General features: G+C 36.6%; 1 protein-coding gene across 2 annotated transcripts in view; it reads right to left on the bottom strand.

Moving 5' to 3' along the window:
• Positions 1 to 11,907, bottom strand: part of slc2a4rg (SLC2A4 regulator) — a 67,154-nt gene extending 55,247 nt beyond the window's left edge. The window contains exons 1-2 of one of the 2 annotated variants that reach the window (XM_082145169.1): positions 11,524 to 11,907; positions 9,432 to 9,643 (exon numbers count right to left, since the gene is read on the bottom strand). In XM_082145169.1, coding sequence (XP_082001295.1) covers positions 9,432 to 9,643; positions 11,524 to 11,697 — 386 coding nt within the window. In that variant the 5' untranslated portion in view covers positions 11,698 to 11,907. The remainder of the gene's footprint in view (positions 1 to 9,431; positions 9,644 to 11,523) is intronic. The other variant, XM_082145170.1, reaches the window with a different exon arrangement.
• Positions 11,908 to 14,481: the final 2,574 nt, after the last annotated feature.

Raw genomic sequence — 14,481 nt, 5'->3', positions numbered from 1 at the left:
TCCACACAAAAAGGGGCATTTATGGCATGGTAAAATATATGAGGATATTTTGGGATTGAAAACCACATTTACTTATAGGTGTGAGTCTTGAAATGGCTTGTTCACACAGAAACTTACAGTAGCGTCTCGAATACTGTCTGTATGAACGCGCAACGGGAGCCAAGCCTGTATTCTCTAACCAGTAACCAACCATATCTACAGTGCCCAAAGTAATGTCAAAGATGGAGACATCCATAAAACTGAAAAATCACTTTTGACACAACAAGAGTCCAATCGAGCCATTAGTTTATCTGTCAAATCTGTTCATTTACTGGCAGCAGCTTTTATATCTGGGTGGAGAGTGGAGCATTTGAGTTAGTCACTTAGTCATTACTCTCTTATTTGATTTAAAAAAAAAAATATATATATATATATTAGAGGTGGGCATAGATTAATTTTTTTAATCTAGATTAATCTAGATTAATTTTGAAATTAATCTAGATTAAAATGGCTCATTTGAATTCTGCCGAAGGCATTCAGAATATGTTTGCTACCCAAATAATGACTATAAAAGTAAGTCTTTGAGAACGGGTTTCTCAAGCCAGGTGGCGCATTAGACCAGGGGCTCATCTCCTGTTTCCAAAATGCATCATAAACTGCTTGAGAAAGCTGTTCTACTCATAGACTGTAAAAGGTTACTACTGTACTGTTACCGTCCGTAGGCAACATTAGGTAGGCCTATGTTATTATCAACTACTATAGGCTATCAATTAGGGATGGGCGATATGGCCTAAAATCTATATTGTGATATACATTGCAGCCTCTTGCGATAACGATTTACAGTATATTATAATAAAACCATTTCAGAACAGATTACACAGACCCATGCTAAACAACTGCTAAATGTATTTTTTTTTAAAGGGTGTATGTAGTTTTGAGAACATATTGTGCAAAACTGTAAGTATACAACATAATTTTGCAGATAAATAAAATTTAAGTACACTAGCTGCAGAGACTTAAGTAGGTCTAATGTTAATTATGGCTTGGAGCTTATGAAACCCCAAATTTAAAATTAGAATATTGTCTAACTGATGTCTTTTCAGTTAAAAAGAAACACAACAACGATTCTTAAAATCGAGATGATGTGCTACACCACTAAGCAAGGCTGGATTAGTACCCCCAGGGGCCCCTGGGCACTGAAGCTCATGGGCCCCCTCCCCTACCTGACAACCACACCCTCCAAAGGAACACACACCAGGTGTGGGATTTAACATGCCAATCACTATTGATCAAAAGCTAAATGACTAGTTCACAAGACAATGATACGAAATACATTTTTCTGAAAAGTATGGCTGCACGATTTGGGGAAAATGTCATATTGTGATTATATATTGCGATATGTGATTGCGATATAGTAAACAAATGGTTTCATGAGTTAACTTGCTTATTTCTCAAGTAAAATGCACACACAGATTAGTGATAATGCTGAAATTTGTAGCCCATTTCTCAACTCAAAACTAGAAACAACAACTAAATGCACTGTTTTCAAATTAAAATAAATTCAATATTGTTATTAGTCTCAATAATACAAGAGTTAAAAATAAATGTCATATTTACCTGTGCCTGTCAAACAGGTAGACCTAGGACATATACCGAAATTGTCAAACTGCACTGCATAAATTAAATATAGACTAATCCTTATTATAGCAAAAAAAAAAAAAAAAAAAACTTTAGTCAACAGCAGTGAGTCATTTTCTCTGTTCTTTTTGTTCTTTGATTAACTTTACTGACAGAAAGCTTTATTGGCTGCTGTCTCTTTAAGACCAGCTGACGGAGACGCGGCTCTCGCACGCGCCTCATTCTTTCACAACTTGAACTTGACGTTCATCATAAGACAGCTCTTATGTTATGAAGATACTCGACAAAACGGACATTTTGGCATAATTGTGTGTGTTATTGTAAGTTCAAGCACGAAAGATAACTGTATTCTGGCGTGCTGACCCCACACACTCTGTATATAGTTTGCTGCTGCTCGTCTGAAGGCTTAAACCCGAACCAAGTCCAAATAATGGATGTTGCACTGATCTTTTTCACCAGCTTTCACTTTCAGCCGTGTTTACTTAAGATGACGACGAATATGCGTTGCAGCCGGGTTTACCTCGCGGCCGCGGGTAGATTGCGTCATCATAGCTTGTGTAGTATAGAGCCATCTCCCAACCCAACTTGGAGAATAGATTAACGGCGATATTTTTTTTATCGCGCGATAAGAGTCTCGCGTTAACGCAGCACGTTAACGCCGATAACGGCCCACCACTAATATATATATATATATATTTATTTATTGCGAAATATTACCGTATTGCATTATGTCATTCTAATATGTTGATTTGGTGTTAAAGAAAAAATTCTTATTATTATCAATGTAGAAAACAGCTGTGCTGCTTAATATTTTAGTGGAAACCGTCAAACTTTTTTTTTCAGGATCTTATGATCAATAAAAACAACAGCATTTATTTGAAATAGAAATATTTTGAAACATTATAAATGTAACGCATCTTTGCTGAATAAAAGTATTAATTTCTTTAATTCTATTGATTAAAGTATTCAGTTCCATTCTAAGTCAGAGAATTGAATTGAGAATTGAAGTCAGTGCGAGATATAAACTCGCAATTACGAGAAAAAAAGTCTGAATTGCGAGTTTATATCTCTCAATTCTGACTTCTTTTCTTAGAATTGTGAGATATAAAGTCAGAATTGCAAGACAAAAAGTCACAATTATCTTTTAAATTGTTTTATTCTGTGGTGGAAACAAGCTTCCATATCTTCTTGATCCAGTTTTGTATAAAAATTCATGGTAGTCCAATCCAATAAGTAGTCAAGGAAAAACATCACTGACATCACTTCCGAATTAAATTGCATGGCATTATGGGATATAGTACTGTGCTGCACACTAAACACATTTTGGCATACTTCTATTTTAGTAAACATCCCTCACCATTTTTTCAACAACTGAAAAAGTAAAAAATATATTAACGTCTCCTCTTCTACATTACAGGTTAAGGACAATATTGACAGCAAAAGCTTACAGGTTTCCATACTTTAAAAATCCACCAGAATTTTTTCTTATTATTTTTTCAAAAATTTTTTTAACAAACTATAACTGATACAGGACAGATAGTATGAGAAGAACTGTGAACTTCTTCTGTTATAAAGGAATTGTACAATTACGGATGCACAGGAAGTTCATTGTTCTTTCTGAATGCCGTCCAAGATCGAGATGACCACATGACTGGACTTGTTTACATGAAACCTCAGTTTGCTGACTTCGCCTTTTAATACATTTTATTTCTATGGGTTCGACAAGTAGATACAAGACATTGAAAATTAAAAAAGCGAGGGTTTCAATCTGCTGGAGTTTCTACCTTCCACCTTGGCTTTTGTCTGTCAGTTTACTCAATGCTGATAAGAGATGAATAGATTCAAGCGTGGACTTGCCGCCAGTGTGACCTATCAACCACAGTGTAAAACAGACTTTTTACTGATTTCTCAGACAAGCCTGGACATGTCAATGAAAGACTAATGCGTGTAGAGGTACTCATGAAGTGCATGGTCACCAGTCCTTATCTCATGAACACACATACAAACATGCAAGCACAAGCATACTAAATTATTTAAGTATTTGCTCAGTGCACTACATCTGTGTGAGTCCCAGATTTGAATTGTAAGAGTCATCAGGCATAGTCAAGTTTATCCTGCACAATTCAAACACAAACTTGGCTGCATGGCTGAGAAGCTTGCATTAGAAACATGAACAATGTCTAATTTTCCAAGTACTAGTCTAGATATAAAACACATTTGCAAAACGTGTTGCAGTTCCTTCACTGTAGAAACACCTCAGCATTAGCATACTGAATACAGCTGGGTTTAACTAATATAGAGATTTATTCCAATGGTCAAAAGAAAATATGTTATTATCTACAATGAAACAGACTGATTTAAAAAACAATTGATCTAATTTAATAAAGATTTTGATGAAAATGCGCTAGTGTTTTGTGTAAATTTAAAAGCAAAAGGCCATTAGAGTCATTATTACTATTATTATTAATTAATGATATTGGTAAATAAGTGGCACTTTCTACCTTTTTTTGACTAATTGCAGACAATGAATTGAACATGTTAATATGCATAGAATAATCATTAAAATATGTACAGTTATGTACCGTAATTTCTTCTCCCTAAAGTTTTGGACCATAAAACCTTGAGGTACTTGCCAAGCACATATAAACACACATAAAAGACGGCAAAGTGACAGATGTATAGCAGGGAAAGAAAGCCACAGGTGAATAAAAGAGTTATGGACGGCTCATAAACTGCGACAGGTAAAGCTTGTGTTGGGTTTATCTGACAAACATCAGCTTTTCTCACTGTAAAACTGCTGGGAAGGGACAAGCCATTTGCATGTATATCTGAGAGTTTTGCATAAATTTACAAACCCTTAGGGAGTGTGAGCTCCAGGTATTAAAATTAAAATCTAGGCCACATTGACATAATGAAGAAAAACAAAGCGACAGTGGGACAATAAATCCATTTAAACTAATTCTAGAAAATATGAAAAGGTAATGTGTATTGTTTTGTGTGTTAAATACTTTCTTCTGTCCCAGTTTAATATGCTCTGTGTGTAAGTATCCTGACCAGCCCAACACAGCAACAGCTCAACCAATGACGTGAGTTTGGGGCGGGGCCTAAACTGTTTAGGTAACCAATGGCAGACAGGGGGAGTCTTCAGGAAACCTGTTCAAAAGCGAGTGTTAGTACTCGGTAAGTCATAAATTCAGTGAGCATTATAAAAGCCTCTTTGTAAATAAACTCGCAGTAATTTGCCTGAACTTGCCATATCAGCACATTTAGATAAACACAGACAAATACATTGTCAATTCACATTCTGAAAAGCATCCCACGCAACCACATTGGCTCCAAGCTAACTATTTATCCTTGCTGATGATGGTTTGCGCATATACAAAACATATTATATATCTCTTAAAACACCATTCGGCCCCAACCTTCTGGTAGGTATGTCCTTGAACGGGAGGGTTCACCCAAAGATCCTTCTTCTGAACTCAAAATTACTTTTGAATAATTTGCTTAAAGGGGTGGTATAATACCCTTTTCACAAGATGAAAATGTCCCCAGAGTGTGTATGTGAAGTTTTAGCTCAAAATACCCCACAGATATTTTTATATATCATGTTAAAGTTGTCACTTTTTGAGGATGAGCAAAAACGCACCTTTTTTTGTCTGTCCCTTTAAATGCAAATGAGCTGCTGCTCCCGGCACAGAGGGCGGAGCTTCAACAGCTTGTGTCCTTTTACCTCACACAGACTGCAGTGAAAATTTCTAAAACTTTTAGCCTTTTATGTTCAAACCGAAGTCAGAAAGATGGAGAGATTCAAGAAGAAGTTACAACATGTAGACAACATTTCTGAATGGATAGTTGATGAATTTATGTAGCTTATGTGTAGTTATCTTCTAGTCATTGATTAGCATATTCTGTCATGATAATATATAAAGCGTGTTCCAGGGGCGGGGTTTATGTAAATTTTAGGGTTGGTGATGTCACTAACCCAGGAGGAATGTCGTGTAGTCCCTAGTCCTTAAAAAGCAATTTCTTTAAAAGAAAATACTCCCTTTGCTTTGAACTTTGAGCATCGTAACTTTGCAGATGTTGTTTATGCTCAAACAGCAACATTACACACTAACTAAAGTTAGAAAAGTGAAATCATATTCAACCACCCCTTTAACACTTTTCTTTTTCACTCACATGAGGATGAGTAAATGATGACAGAATGTTTTATTTTTGGTTAAACTTACTATTCACATTATGATCTAAGAAAGAAAAAAATAATGAGAATGAACGAATGAGAGTTCGAAAGACAACAAACAGAAAAGAAAACAACAAATAAACAGCGGGAAAGAACGAAACAAAGACAGGATTTGAACAGACATTCCTTATAAACACGCCAAAAATGAAGGTTGCATAAACACTGGCTGAACGCTGACCAAGCGGCCCGTCTGTCTCCTCCACACCAACCATCCAGTGCCATCGCATTACATTCAGCCTCTGGTATGCTGAGCTGAGGGTCATGGTCGTGGTTAAAAAAAAAAAGCCACCCAAATATGAACATTTGAAAATGAACATCACCCTCAAGATGTTTTTCCTACCATGGAAGTCAATGGCTACCATTTACTGTCTGTTTTCCAACATTCTTCAAAATATCTTCTTTTGTGTTCAACAGAAGAAAGACACTCATACAGGTTTGGAACAACTTGAGGGAGAGTAAATGATGACAGAATTCTCATTAATGGGTGAACTATCGCTTTAATCCAGTTCACCATAAAGGCTTGTAAACAACTGAACGCAAGCAAGCGGAATGACAGTTTAACCAGTGAACAGATTAAAACATGTCGGATTAAGAAACACTTCATTAGGAGAAAATAATTTTACTTTTAAACAGACTGGGCCAATAAATGTAAAAACGATCTTGTTTCCCTTAGGCCTAGTTTGCTTGATGTCAACCACAGCTTAACTTGCTCTATTGCATCTGAATAACAACTATAACAAAATACAAAACCATTGAACATTTTGGACACACCCACTCATTTTGTAAATAGTGCATTAGTGTCCGCCCACTTTTTTCAGCAGCGTTAGATGGCAAGTCATTTTTCTATTCTTTTTTTCCTATAGAGATTTTAAAAAAGCATTATAAGTGATGAACTAATCCAATCAGCTATGAGGTGAATCACAGTATTACACATTTTTTTATGTGCTTTTTAATGTTTTAACCACAAATTATTAGTAAGTAAATGAGCTAAATTTAAGCAAATGCACTACTTAAAGTCCCCAAGTTGCAACCAACTTTACTTCAGTGTTGTGACGTATTTCCGAGTGAAAGAGAATATTGTATAGAGGGCCACAAGACTAGTAATGTGTGCTAACAAAGAAAATAGGGTTTTCGATTCGATTTCGAAAATTTCGATTTCATGACCACTTTCAAAAGCCATTGCTGTCTCAGAAAACTATCACGACAGAAAGAAGTTTTTGGCAGAATATGGGAAGTTTGATTCAGAGTGGTTTAGCAGAGTTGTGTGTGGACTGTGGAGTGATGAATCAATGAAACACGAGTTTCATGGTGACGCTCCAGAGCAGTGTCTTTGAAAATCTGCTGAAAAATATAATAATAAATGCATCTCCACCACAATGAAGCCTGAAGGAATAGACTGTGCCGTTGTGTGGGGAGCCTTTTTAGCTGCTGGCATTGGTGAGCTACCTCACTGTGAAAAGTAATTTAATGCTTTGGAGCACAAGAGAATATTGCAGAATGATTTGCTTCCCACAATTGAAAAGCTGTTATCTAAAGAGGAATGATCAGATGTGATTTTTCAGCTAGATTATGCTCCTGTCCAAATTGCAAAGACAACCCAGAAGTGTCTTAAGAACAAGTCCATCAGGCTCATGTTTTGGCCTGGTCAGAATCCAGATGTGAACCCTATAGTGAATATTTGGTCTCACATTAAACTCAAACGAACTGGGAGACATTTTCAACTACTCATGAACTGTTTGAAGCCATTAACATTAAGAGGAAGAACAGATTCTTCTTCCTGTAAAAAGCTGTCTGCAAGTTGGGAAGGCTTTTCCATGCCAATTTTCCAAGTTACTTTGTCCACAGTATTTGTGCAATTCTTGCTCATTCTCTTCGCCCGTTCTCCGCAAGCTATTTTGACGCTATTTGCTCACCGTGACCGTCTGATTGGTGGAATTTTTGAACAGCATCATGGATACTGTAGTTTTTCACCACAAATTCAGTTGTTACACAATTATTAAAAAGTTGAAATAATGCGAAGAGATGGCTTCCACAAAATACCATCTAATATCAACCTTGCCATTTTTAAATATTTATAAGTTATCTTTCAAGTAATCAATTTCTTTATAAAGAAATGTAAAATATGGTTTTTACTTCTGGAACATGACTGTTGTACTCTATTATAATAATTGTCCATCATTTTTGGAATAATCAAAAAGACATCAAAAACAAAGTTTGGGAAGTAGGAAGTGACCAGAAAATGTGAAATTATATTTACTTAATCAACTTCATGAGGTGCATTCTGGGAAGGAGTTCACAGTTCACATTCCTTCACTATCTGGTCCAACTTATCTATTAATAATATATTCATTAATTAATATATAATTGATACTTTTTTTGAATAATATTAATTAAGTATTTTAGTTTCATAAACACAGTTATACATATGCACAATTATGTATCTATAAATGTATTTAAGAACATTTAAGTTTATAGCTACACCAGCTATATTCATGGCGAGAAAGTTAAAATAGGTTTTTAAATTTAGATCTTAGATAAAAATTCTAAAACTAGATCTTCTCTTACATAATTAAAAAATATTTTCATAAGAGTCAACTGAAAAATAAAGAATTGTAACAGAGTTCAATCTATCACAGTCCATCAAAATACACTTCAGTGATAATGCATTCTGGAACGAGAGGCATAAAGGAGGATCTTTAAGAACATTTAAGTAAAAACGTTTGACTACACTGTAAAAAATGATTGTGATTTTAACATTAAAAGATTGTTTGAACACTTAATTGGTACACAGAAAGTTTCCTTACTATATACGGTAAATAACTGTGATAGATCTAATGGTACATTTAATTTCATTTTACTGTAAAATACTGTTAAATGTACAGTTTTTGGAAGTGAAAACGAACAAACCATTGTATAATTTACAGTGAAAAAAAACGAAAATGTACATTCCCTGTGCGACACTTCACAATTTATGTATTTTTGTTGAAGAAACTGTTTCGTCATAGTTTTCTTAGTTTTTTCTAATCAGTTATGTACATTAGGGTTTTGTGTTACATTTAATGTTGTTAAATGAATGTTTATTGTATTTTAAAAATGTCATGTGTGTTACCATGATGGTGTTTAATGTTTGTGTGAATGACACAGCGCAGCTTCTATATACATTAATATTAACTTTCTTGCGGAAGAACTGCTTGTGATGAGCTTTGATTGATCATGTGACTCTCATTACTGCTGTGATTGTCAATTGTCAGTGTATTACAATGGTACAAAACAGATATTAATACTTCAATAGGTCGGTAAATTAACATTATATCATATATTGAAATACGGTTTATTACTGTAAATTCTGTCAAATCTAAAATGTTGCTATCATATTTTTTACGGTAAATTTCTAGAAACCACAGCTGCCAGTTTTTTACCATAAATTTCACAGAATTTTTTTTTACAGTGTAGTAGTGTATTTGCATACAAAACACATTGAATTTCATACTATATATATACATTAATATAACTACATCAACCAAACTGTGTCAATCAGCACAGTGCTCTCTGTAGTGATGGGATCAGAACTGACCTTTCATGTGGGACGGGGATGATGGAGGACGTGTGCGGGTGTGCTGTTTCGGGAGATGAAGGGAGACATCCTGGCCCTCTCACTAGGCTCAGAGCCTCGATGTGAGTTTGGTCTTGTAGCCTGATGCCACTCAGGATCAGGTGATGAGCAGGACAGCCGTATTTAAGGACCCCACCTGAGCTCTGTTCGTCCTCTTCTCTGCCACATGCAAACTGAGAAGAAGAAGAAGAAGAAGAAGAAAAGAGAGATATACTTCTGCTTTACCAGAGAGCACATGGTCCAAAGAGACTGAGACAGGAATTCAATTCGGTTTTAGTCACATAATATTATAATTTTTCCTTATATTTATTTAGGATGGGTGTTTAGGTTGTTAAAGACTTGAAGACAAGATAGCCTGACAAGAATAGTTTTCTCTCAGTGCTAATTGCTTGAAAGAGAAAGTTGGAACGGGAAATGTTGAAGGGATTGTCCCTTTTTTTAAATGCCAAAAGTTAATCATGATCTGCTATTGCTATTGTCAGTAACAGGTGGTAAAAGAGACATTCTCTTTCCAGGAAAAATATAAATTCCAAAATTTGGACATTGTCTTCATGAGTCATCAATAATTTTGGTCCATTTTCCAAAAAAAACCAAAAAAAACCACTTCCAACATGACTCAAAAGCATTTAATTAATACGTTACTATTATTGAAATCTAAATAATCTAGCTCTGATATAAATTAGCATGCTTAAAAAACATAAAATCAATATGTAAACTAAAATCAAGTTTATTGATATTGATAAACATACAGATCTTGAAACCTTTGGAATCACAAAAGCTTATTATTGCTTATTAATACTACCAGTTTGTGTTAATAAAAAAATGATAATATTGCCTTCGAATATTGTGTTGGACAACGGGAAGTCGAGTCAAAGAAGTTGAGAACCACTGATCTATGCTAAAAGTTTATTTATTCTCAAAGCTGAAAAACATTGACCAAAAGCAACAAAACTTCAATACTGAATATGCTTTATCTAAAATCTAGGGCCAAGATCAAATCTGAATGTATGAAGCATCCTGTCAGTTAATAATGTGACAAAACACTGCAGTCGTGAGTTTGTTGCATTACAGGCAGAGTTGCATTGCCTGCACAGCTCATATCGGTCAAGTGCACGTTCATCACGGTTCACGGTTCATAGGGGTGGTAGTGGCGCAGTGGATAAGACACATGCCTTTGGTGTGAGAGACCCGGGTTCGAATCCACTGTGAGACACCGATGTGTTCCTGAGCAAGACACTTAACCCCTAGTTGCTCCAGAGGCGTGCGACCTCTGACATATATAGCGATTGTTAGTCGCTTTGGATTAAAAGCGTCAGCTAAATGAATAAATGTAAATGTAAATGTCATCAGAGCAGAAACATTATATGACGCGTCATCATAGAAGGGGGCGTGTCTCGAACTCCTACACTTCACTGAACAGAGCGAAATGAAACGCCGTTCTAAAGTGAACGCTCATACGTTCGAAGGAACTAAACGACGCATATGGTTACTTCATACAATAGGCTAATCCATAAGCAATGCATAAACCATGACTATAAAGTAACTTTCTTTTCCTTTTGTTGCATACAATGTAAGTTGCATATAAAAAAACTTCTTTTTTCGATCAGTAAATATCCTAGAAAGTCACCATGCGACGTTGAGAGGAAAAACAAACGATGTTCCTGTAAAAACAAACCCTTCCACCGGCTTCAGCTCGCGTTAGATACACTATGGGGGAGGGGTGAATCAGTTAAATGTACCAACAACCCAACCCCCTGTTTTTTTTTTTTTCGTTTAAACTTTGAACATGCAAGTTAAGTCGCCATCTTAAACCGTGCAAAAACAGTTAACGCCTCGCGATTTTAACGTCGACGACAGTATAACTGCAACGATCAAATTAAATTGCATTTACTTCGCAAGCAATTTTTCCATGCAAACTTGAGTCTAAAGCGAAAAGCAGAGCTGCCATCGTAAAACTCCATCATAATTGCCGACAGTCGTTTCGACTTGTTTATAAATGCAACAAACTGTCAAATAAGTAAATGTATGCAAAACTTGAGTAAGCACCACTTACTTTCTTATGAATGTAGTGCATCTCTCTCGCTGAGGTATAGTAATGTCCATTTGGAGAGATTTCCTTGCCAAAATTCCTGAAAGCACCTTCATGCAGCGCTTTCCCGGTGACAGGCTCGCGCGTGCTCGTGCTGTCGCTGACTCGAGGCTGCTCGAGAAGCCGTTTGGTAGTCATTTTCAACCTGGATCAAATGTGACTTCACAAGATCACCAGCTTTCTGTAGACTTTAGTGCTGAGCGGGATAAGATGCATTTAACAGAATTGTGTGGACTACGACTCCCTGTCGAGAGTGTATTTCACTACGGACCCTAAAGCAGCCGGTAAAAGTGGATAAAAATGATTGTTTTGCTTTTCTCTCTCGCCGAGCCCGACGCCACGCCCACTCTATCCTGCGCGTGCAGCCAGGCGAGATTCGCTCAGCCACTCCCCTCATTGATTCTGATTGGCTCTCGACATACATAAACATTCTATTTAGGCACGCGGCCATCGCAGACCTGCAGCTGATTGGTCGTTCGGGAAACGTCGGAGTGAATCTTTTCGAGGGTTTAGGGGGTGTGTCTCGATGGTTTTGCCGGCCGGCGCAGACAGAGAGGAAGAGGAAAAAAGCCCCGGTAAAAATTGACGCACTTTTAAAACGAATTGTTTCTCAGTTTGAATGTCTATTTGCGGCGATAAAAATAATGAAAATATTCACTCTTCTAACGCAAAACAATACAAACATGACTGGGAAATACTTTTAAAGAGGATCCGCGCTATGTTCTCTGCTAAAAAAACATACACACACACACACACACACACACACACACACACACACACACACACACACACACACACACACACCTCAAACCAGTCTAAACTGGTTTGCTGGTTTTAGTTGGCCTATCAGGCTGTGTTTGGAGGGGTTTGGGGCACTTTTCAGCCGGTTCAGACTGGGAGACCATCTTAAACCAGCTAATACAAGCCAACCAGTCTAGCATTTTTTCAGCATTGTCTTCAAAACCACCCCCCTATGTGCAGTTCTCACTCGAAATGTTGATATGTCTTATTTTTATGCACATTTTGTGAACCTTTGTTACGTCTATACATTTCTGTATTTGTGCAATATTTAACAAGCATTTTCAAAACACATTACTGGTGTGCACCTTGTGTCAAAACAATGGCACTGACTTATTTTAAGATATGTCAGTGCAAGCTGCTTTCAGTTAAAGGGATAGTTCATCCAAAAAATTTAATTCTGTCATTAATTACTCACCCTCATGTCGTTCCCGTAAGACTTTTGTTCATCTTTGGAACACAAATTTAAATATTTTGGATTAAATCAGAGAGTTTTCTGTCCCTCCATTGACAGCTCCACAACTACCACTTTGATGCTTCAAGCAGGTTTAAAAGTAAAATAAAGTGTTTCTTTTTTTTTTTTTTCTCCTCTCACTTTATTTAGATTTTCTCCTAATGAAGTGTTTCTTAATCGGACATGTCAATCTGTTCACTGGTTAAACTGTCGTTCCGCTTGCTTGAGTTCAATTGCTTACAACTTTTCTGAGCTTCTGTTTATGTTCGCTGATCAATGTTTAAATGTGAATAAAAGCCTAAATTCAAGCTGTTCATCATATAAAGCGATCGAGTCTCTTCAGAAAATTTGGACTAAACCGCTCAATTCATATGGAATGGATTAGTTTTACGATCTCTTTATGAGTTTTTTGAAGTGTCAAAGTCTCAGTTGCACGTAGCTGCCAACGGAGGGACAGAAATTACTCAGATTTCATCAAAAAGATCTTCATTTGAGTTCCAAAGATGAACAAAAGTCTTACGGGTTTGTGACAGGATTTTCATTTTAGGGAGAACTATCACTTTAAAACAGCTCAAACATGCATTTTAGCCTGGGACTAGCCTTAAACGCTGTCTGTGAAACCTGGGGAATATGTTCTCCCACCTTATAAACCCATCAACAAAAGCCTTTTCAAAAGCCCATTCTCCAAAGATAATAAACACACATGCTATAATACAGTAGAATAGTCGGCACAACCAGTCATAAGGTGCAACTTTATTAAAAAAGTAAAAACAAATATTTATATGAATGATTTTTTTTATAGAAAACATTACAATCTTTTGCACAGAATATTACTAAACAGATATTTTTTTATACACCATACTCTGTGTTACACTTTGGGTGGACCACACATCAACTCAGTTAAGCCAAGGACATATGCTGGGGAAGCAGTGTTACTATGTACACACTTCACAACATACAACCTAAACAGCAGAAGTAGAAACCTTTCATTGCTTTTTAAAACATCAACACCAGAGCTTTTCTTTTCATAATATAGTTATATTGCATTGCTGTATGCTCTATATACATGCGATTTGGTCTGTTCCAGTATGTTAGAATGTCCATTTTTGTTGAACCATAAATGGTCGGGTGAACGAGAAGCATCACGTCGACGTATGTCATCTGTTTAACGCAAGCAGATGGATTTTTAATAGATATTTTATTTACACACTTGCCAATAAATATCATACTTCAGGCCTGTCATTTATCTGCCCCTTTAAAGAACAAACATGATTGAAAAACCAGTAAACCCTTGTGCAATCTGTACAAATCACACCCTCGTTTTCGACAAAAACAATGGACGATCGCTTCTCGCAGACTCTCTCAGAACATCAACATCAAAAGCACCGATCCGCCCCACTATACAAAGCCAGCCCTGTGCTAGAAGGACAGATTCAGAAGTGGGAGGAACCGCCAAGCCAAAGATAAAGTGGAGCACACTTCCTCCCTCAAAATGGCAAGTCTCAAGGACACATGCTAATAACAGCAGGGAGGGCCTACAGTGGCTGTGAGACCAGATCCCCACTGTTTTGGACGAGTCCTGGACCAGATATGTGCTCCCTGAGACGATCCATAACTTCTCAGCAGCCTGTTGTGTCTCCTCTTCCCGTTTGGTGACCGGTATTCCATAT

The sequence above is a fragment of the Leuciscus leuciscus genome (assembly GCF_965113295.1).
Source record: "Leuciscus leuciscus genome assembly, chromosome: 18".
NCBI classification, from domain to species: Eukaryota; Metazoa; Chordata; class Actinopteri; order Cypriniformes; family Leuciscidae; genus Leuciscus; species Leuciscus leuciscus.
The sequence above is the reverse complement of the archived record's forward strand: the minus strand, read 5'-3'. Positions and strand labels throughout refer to the sequence as shown.